We start from the raw sequence: 7,674 nt of genomic DNA on the forward strand, positions 1-7,674 counted from the left end.
CCCTGACAGTACCTCTTCCCTTCCTCTCTAGGACAAGAAGTCCTTCAGACGATGGTGCCAAGGAGCTGCCTGCTGTCCGGGACCTAAAGAAGCTGGAGTTGGCGTAAGCGAAGGGGTGGCTTTTCTTCAGTGTTATCTCAGCTTGAGCTGCCACAGGGGGATGGGGCCACAGGATCACTATCGCCCTCTGTCCCCACTGCTCTGGGGCGTAGCTGGGCTCAGCCGGTGCTGGAGGTTCTCAGGTGGGAGCTGCCTGGCCTCTTTGCTGGTTAACATGCACAACTGCGTATCTAGTCCCTCGTTAGACACTTAGTGCACCAAGGCCCCTGTTCTCCGGGGGCTTCCAGTCTAGTGTAACTAGACAGTTACCACCTGCTGTGACGAGTGGCAGGACACAGGAGGGCTTTAGAGCTCAGACTTGGGGAGGTCAGGGGGACTTTCTGGAGGAGGTGGTATCTGCACTGAAGTTTGGCAAGCAAGCTGGAGTAACCCAGGCAAGGAGCCATCGGGGAAAGAAGGGGAAAGACTTTCCAGGGGTAGAGGGTCCCAATCAGTGTGACCCCTGCCCTGTGTCTTTAGGAAGATATGGCATGCCCAGTATTTGAGTCTTTTTCCCTGGTCTGGTCACAGATTGCACCACACCCTCTATGTCTGAGCTTGCTCATTTCCATGCATGTTTTATCCAAGCTGTAAGGTCCTACGCAGTCACAGTGGTTCAACCAAGAATATAGCCCTGAGCTTCCTGGTAGCCAAAGCAAAAAGGGAAAGGAAACCAGTGAGAATTGAGAGATGGGAGGAAGCAAAAAGGGCTGGAATGGTCATGGAAGGCCAAGAGTTGGCCTCCACAGAAGAGCCCAACAGCCCTGACCAACCTACTACCTACTGCTGTCAAGATGAGTTTGATTCAGAGCAACCTTATATGACAGACAAAACTGCTGTGCGGGGTTCCCAAGGCTGCAATCTCTATAAGAGCAGATTGGCTCATCTTTCTCCCACAGAGGGGCTGAGGGGTTTGAACTGCCAACCTTTGGTTAGCAGCCAAGCACTTAACCACTGTGTGACCAGGGCTCCTCCACCCTGCAAACCCCAGATGTCAGTCCCACCCCAGGCCTTGTTCTCAACTCTGGTCACACATCAGACTCATCAGTGTTTTTTGAACATAACAGACTGCCCGGAACTCAGGCCAAGGAACCCTCCCCTCCCCCAGGTCTGAAGCATTCCCATGAGATTTTAATGTGCAGCTCGAGTGGCCAAGCGCCACAGCGTGCTTGGGACCATCGTGATTTTAGTACTGAAAGTCCCACAACACAGGAAACCCCTCAGCCCCAGGTAAAGGAGGACGGTTGGTCACCCTAGTGCAGCCAGGTGGCAGAAACAGAGCCACAGTGGGCCCTTGACAGCTCAGCTGCTCCTGAATCATTGTCGAGGGGCCGTCCAGGGCCCAGGGCCCAGGAGGGACTACACTCATCATCATCTGCGGCCTGAACAAGGCCTCTTACTCACCAAGCACTCACACCCCTACTGTCATCTCTCAGGATCCTGTTCTGGGGCATTGGCCTCATGTCCCCATTGTACAGATATTGCCACTCAAGCCTGGAGCATTTAAGTCATTCATTCAAAGCAGAAAAGTCAGGGCAACTGAGCCCCAACACAGGAAAATGCTAAGTTAGTGTTTGGTCCTACATTAGCGTTGGACTGGGAGGTCATCTAATGATACATGCCTTTGTGCACACAGCCGCTTTGTATGTACAAAACATACATACATGCGTACCTAGACTACACATGTATGTACAGCAAAACCTGCGAAAGCTGGAACCTGTGGAAGGCAGAAACCTGTCAGAGAAAGAAAACACGAATATTTTCCACTAAAACGGGCGACAGAAAAGTGTTAAGATAGCAAACTTTTGAGACCTGGAAAAGCAAGGCAGTCCCCATGAGCTGCGGCTCTCAGGTCTCACTGCACACACACACACACACACACACACACACACTGAGGTATTTATATATAATTGCATTAATCTCAAGATCTGCTCTGGGAGGCCATCATTATCTTACCCATGTTACAGATGGAGAAGCTGAGGCTTGGTGACGTTAAATGACCCAAGGTCACCCAGCTGGGCGCCCACGAACTGTTACTGCCCCTGTCCCCGAAGCCCCAGAGAAACCAGACATCTCCTGTTTTGAAGAGAGACAAGGCACCTTGTTTGTGTAAAAGTAAAAATGTCGCTAAAAGAGGAAACATGTGAAAACCCTCCCATCTTCTGGCTGTAAATGATTCTTGGGGTAAAAAGCCCCTAGTTCAAGGTCGGAACTGCGCTCTGGGGAGCAGCAGCTGTGGGCGGAACAGCCCAGAGCCACCTGGAGGCAGGAAGCCCCCACAGGTTCCGAGGAAGGAAGGAAGGAAGGAAATGGCTATTTTGGCGTCTCTGGCAGCCACTGCGCCGGGGACCCGTAGCCTCATCCTACCCACCAGATTACACCGCTCGGCTGCTTAATGGCCTGCTGTGGCTCCCCTTGTATACAGGACCCTTCCTGGAATCACCCCCATTCACCTCCTCAACCTTAGCTCCTGGCCTCCACAGGCCCACCCCACCCCGGCCCCAGGGCCCTCCTTGCTGGTTGACACCAGGCACAATCCTGCCGCTGGGCCTTTGCACCCGCTGGGCCTCTGCCTGCAACACTTTCCAGACATCTGTGCGGCCCTCACCTCCTTCTGGCCTCTGCTCAGATGTCATCTTCTCCGTGAGGACTGTTGTGACCGCGTATTTGAAAGTGCACCTGTCCTGCTTCCTGTTGTTTGCTCGTTCTTCATGTCGTTTGCTCGTTATCCTACCCATCTCTCTGATGACTGTCTTCCCCACTGGAATGTCAGCTGCTTGGGGGATCTCTGTCCTGCTCGTGACCGTCTCCCCTGGGTGTGGGGATTTCTTAACCTTCCACCACCTCAGAAGAGTGGGCTAAATCTTTAGGGAGGCTGAGACCCAGAGGTGAAGGGTTAGGGTTAGGGTTAACTTGCTTCTGGCCCCATGGAACACCTATGGGAGAGCCGAGACTCAAATCTGACTCCCGACTCCTTCCTTCAGTCTTCCCACTGAGGCTAGCATTGCCAGGCTTTGGGGTTTCAGAGACAGAACATTCCAGAATGAATTTGAGTGACCATGTGCGGCTGCCTACTTTTAATTTTCATCAAGTATGTTTGTTAAAACAAATAACAACAAAATAACTGCTCCTGGCACTGTAATTTTATCAAAGAAAATATCAAAAATTATGAAGGACATAGTTGAGAATAACAGAGAGCCCTGTAGTTGAATACATTAGCCATATTTTAAAAAGCAAACTAAAGCTGTCCTCGATTGTTATTTTTCTGTCATTCCCTTCAGGTCTGGTCAAAACATTGATTCAGGCTGTGTGACCTTGTAGTTAGTTAATTGACCTCTCTTGGCCTCAGCTTCCTCATCTGTAACATGGGGAAAAGAGTCCTGAGCTCAGAGAGTCGTCCTGAGGATTGAATGAGGGGTCCTGGTGGCACAAAATGGTTGAGCACTCAGCTGCTAAGGGAAAGGTTAGCAGTTCAAACCTACCCAGTGGCTCTGCAGGAGAAAGGACCAGCAGTCTGCTCCCATAAAGATTACAGCCTTGGAAACACTAGGAAGCAGTTCTATTCTGTCCTACAGGACCGCTGTGAGTCAGAAGCAGCAGTAATCCCAGTGAAGGACCTAGATCTGTTTGGTATTAAAATGCAAAAATAAATAAGTCTTCTCCAAGGCCAGTGTCAGTCGTCAGGCAGACATTTGAGACCACCTCACCAGGCTGGGGCGGGAGAAGGGTGCTTGTGTCTGTTGAACTGGGTTCCCTCTTAGAGGTGAAAGCCAGGGAGCCCCCCAGCTGGGAGTCCAACTGGCCACTTGGGAGGTTTTGTGAAATCTGCCCTGAACAGAAGGGCCAGGGGCCCCAGCGGGCAGCAGTTTGTGTGTGGAGGCTACAGCCTGAGGAGACAAGGCAAGGGAGGGGACCTCAGACCAGGCCTCTGTGTCATGCTCCCTGCCCACCCTGGAGCAGACTTGAGGGACCGCCTAGCTTTTGGGTCATGGTCTTCGCCCACCCTGGGGCTGACGTGCCACTGCTTGGGGGTCTCAACCCTGCTCTCTGTTTCCTAGGCTGGGCCCTGTCTCGGGCCCCCAGGCTTTCCCCAAACTGGTGACGATCCTTGTGGCCTTTTCCTCCCTGCAGCACCTGGAGTGAGTACAGACCCTGGATCAGCCCTCCCCCTTGGCCTGACCTCGGGCTCTGACACCCCCACCCCTGCCCCGAGACCACACAGCGAGAAGGCCCTTCTCTCCTCCTTTCTCTTTCCCCTGCTGCTTCCCCGTGTGGCAGGAGTCATCCTACGACTGCACTGCCAGGAAGGGACAAATGGGAAGCCCCAGTTAACAAAGCCACTTGGATTGCTTCCCTATGTGGCCTCCTTTGTTGCCCCCGGCAACCTCATCAGGAAGGCAGGGTGGGGGCATGGACCCCTTTGCAGCTGAGGAAAGTGAGGCTCTAAGAGGTTCAGGAAGTTGCTCAAGTTCGTGGCCTCCTAAGAACAAATCAGGGAGCCAAGGCCACAGGAGCTTGTCTCCAGCTCCCTGATGGGTGGCCTTCTGTGTAACCAGGGCTGGGGGGATGGAGGCGTCCAGTGTCAGGGCAGGAGAGGGGAGGAGTCAGGTGGCCTCCTGGACACTGGCTGATGGCCCTTCTCTGATTCCACTTGCAGCCTGGACTCGCTGAGTGAGAACAAGATTGGGGACAAAGGGGTTGCCCAGCTCTCGGCCACCTTCCCTCAGCTGAAGGCTCTGGAAACGCTCAAGTGAGTGGACCGGGCTGCCCTTCCCACCACACCTGGCCCCAAAGCCCAGCTAGCTTTTTAATTTGTTCATTCACTTACTATTCACTCATTCATCCACTCAATCAATGATTCTTCTAATCAGTCAGTCATTCACTCATTCATTCTCATCCATTCACTCATCTAGCCACTCATTCAGTCCATTTATTTATTTAATGAATCAGTGATTCAGGGGAGCTTTGGTGGTGTAGTGCCTAAGGCATCTGACTGCTAACCAGAAAGCTGGCAGTTCAAACCCACCAGCCACTCCTCAGAAGGAAGGTTGGGCAATCTACTTCCATAGTGAAGTATCACTATGGAAAACCTCAGAAACCCAAGGAGAGTCGCTGTGAGTCGGGTCTGACTCGATGGCACATAACAACAACAACAACAGTGATTCAGTGATCCAATGACTCACATCCAATCATTTATCCGTCTAATCAACAAATCTCTACCTAGCACCTGCTGTGTGCAGATGCCATTCTGGGCCCTAGAGACCCAGCTTTGGACAAAACAAAACCCCTGACTTCAGGGATCTTAAATTTTAGTGAGGAGACACGATCAACATGCAAAGAAATGAATGAATCCAAATTATGAAGTAATCCAGTAATAAAGATAAACAGTGTTTAGTGACAGAGTGACATGCGGGATGAAATGGGGACAATGGGTGGGGAGGCGGCAGCCAAGCCCTCTTGTCAAAGCAGCACTTTTTGATGTTTTAAAACGTGTTGCACTTTGAGAAGTCAGAGATGAATAAGATAAAGGAGGCCCAATGGGATATTTCATTGAACCTAAAGGGTACTAGCAAAATCTGACCACGCTTCCCTCTGGCACCATGTCGGGATGCCCCCCACTCATTGAGTAGTCCCTTGATTTAGGACACTGAGCGGCCCCAGTGTTTTATACTATTCTGGGTAACGCTGTGAACACACTGGACCTCCCTCCCTCCCTCCCCCCCCACCTGTTCTTACTTTGCTTTCCCCAGGGTACGGGGACATTTCATTCTGTTACACATGGGGTTAAGGAACACTGGTGGTATAACGGTTAAGCACTCAGCTGCTAACCACAAAAGGTCAGTAGTTCAAAGCCACCCACCCACCAGCAGCTCTTTAGAAGAAAAGATCTGTTGAGCTGCTCCTGTAAAGACCACTGTCACTTAGGGTTACCATGAGTCAAAATCAACTCTGTGGCACCCAACAACAACTACATATGTAGATCACTATGAGTCAGAGCTGACTTAATAGCTACCACCACCACCACCACCACCACTGACAATATCCCCACACCAACACTATCACCATTGCCACCAATACCCACCAACACCATCACTACCACCACCAACAACAAAGCATTCATTGAGCCCCACTACATGCCCACATAGCTCTAGGCACAGGGATACAGTAATGAACAGAACATACTCAACCCCTCTCCTCATGGAGCCTATTGGCCAGCAGGGAGAGAGGTTGTTGTTGTTGTTGTTATGTGCCGTCGAGTCAGCCCTGACTCATAGCGACCCCTCCTTGGGTTTCCGAGGCAGTATCACTACGGAAGTAGGATTGCCCAACCTTCCTTCCGAGGAGTGGCTGGTGGGTTTGAACCGCCAGCCTTCTGGTGAGCAGGCAAGTGTCTTAGCCACTATGCTACCAGAGGGAGAGAGGAGTCATCCAAATACCACAGCCACTTATTCAGTAACTACGTGGGAAGTGGGCCAAAGCACTGTGAAATCATAAATTGGGGGAGAAGGGAGCTCTCTCTGCCTCTGTGCACCCTCCTCTGGCATCTCCCACCCCCTGCTCCCCAGGAGTCAGCCCCAGCCCCGTTCCTGTTCTGTTACCGACGACTCTCACAAAGGCTGATGCCTTTGACACGATGGCCCCTGAGTGGCAGAAAGGGAGCGCTCCCGGGCTCTGCACACAGCAGGCTTCGCCCACACCCAGGAGCTGGATCCCCGAGGGGGCGGGGATCCAGGGTTGGTCCTGACCCCTCCCCTGCTGTGTCCCTGCAGCCTGTCCCAGAACAACATCACTGATGTGGGTGCCTGCAAGCTTGCCGAGGCCCTGCCCTCACTGGCTGTGTCCCTGCTCAGGCTGAGGTGAGCTGGTGGGTGGGGCCGCAAGGGTGGATTGTGTCGCTGCAGGTGGTACCACGGCATGGCCCCAGTCCCTAGGGGGCGCCATCTACTAGGCTCCAGTGGGCACCCAACTCCCCCGAGCTGGGCAACGCCATGGCCTGAAGCAGGGGGCTGCAGGGAAAGCGTCGGACTGACCCTGAGCGAGTGGCTTCCTCGCTCTGTGCCTCTGCTTCCTCTTCTGGAGAATGGGAACCATCCGAGCCCTCCAAGGGATGGATCAAGCCCTCCGTGGAGTTTGGGCTCGGCGCTGGCCGAGGTGCACAGTAAACATGAGGCCTCTTCCCCCAGGGGGCGTGGAACAAGTGTGTCCTGGAGGCCGGTGGTGGCTCCTTAGAGGAGCTCACTCTTGGGTCAGTCCTTGCACTGCCACCTTCTGGTGGCTCCAGGAGTAGCACCTCTTGCTGTTGGGTCGTTTTCTTCTTGCTCAGACATTTAAATTAGTTCTGCATCTTTGTGGGCTTTTAAAAAAATACAACATCTAGTTGGAGTTCAAGGAGCTCTGGTAGCATAGTGCCTAAGGCACTTGACTGCTAACCAGAAGGCTGGTGGTTCAAACCCACCAGCCACTCCTTGGAAGGAAGGTTGGGCGATCCTACTTCTGTAGTGATACTGCCTCGGAAACCCAAGGAGGGGTCGCTATGAGTCGGGGCCGACTCAACGGCACACAACAATAACAACA

General features: G+C 52.8%; 1 protein-coding gene across 1 annotated transcript in view; it reads left to right on the top strand.

The window, feature by feature from the left end:
• Positions 1-7,674, top strand: part of CIITA (class II major histocompatibility complex transactivator) — a 61,777-nt gene that overhangs the window by 50,265 nt on the left and 3,838 nt on the right. The window contains exons 12-15 of the mRNA XM_007939729.2: positions 32-103; positions 4,158-4,238; positions 4,757-4,849; positions 6,870-6,956. Of these exons, the coding sequence (XP_007937920.2) occupies positions 32-103; positions 4,158-4,238; positions 4,757-4,849; positions 6,870-6,956 (333 nt within the window). The remainder of the gene's footprint in view (positions 1-31; positions 104-4,157; positions 4,239-4,756; positions 4,850-6,869; positions 6,957-7,674) is intronic.

The sequence above is a fragment of the Orycteropus afer genome, unplaced genomic scaffold (genome assembly GCF_000298275.1).
Source record: "Orycteropus afer afer isolate SDZICR_OR568_19922 unplaced genomic scaffold, OryAfe1.0 scaffold00061, whole genome shotgun sequence".
Lineage (NCBI taxonomy): Eukaryota > Metazoa > Chordata > Mammalia > Tubulidentata > Orycteropodidae > Orycteropus > Orycteropus afer.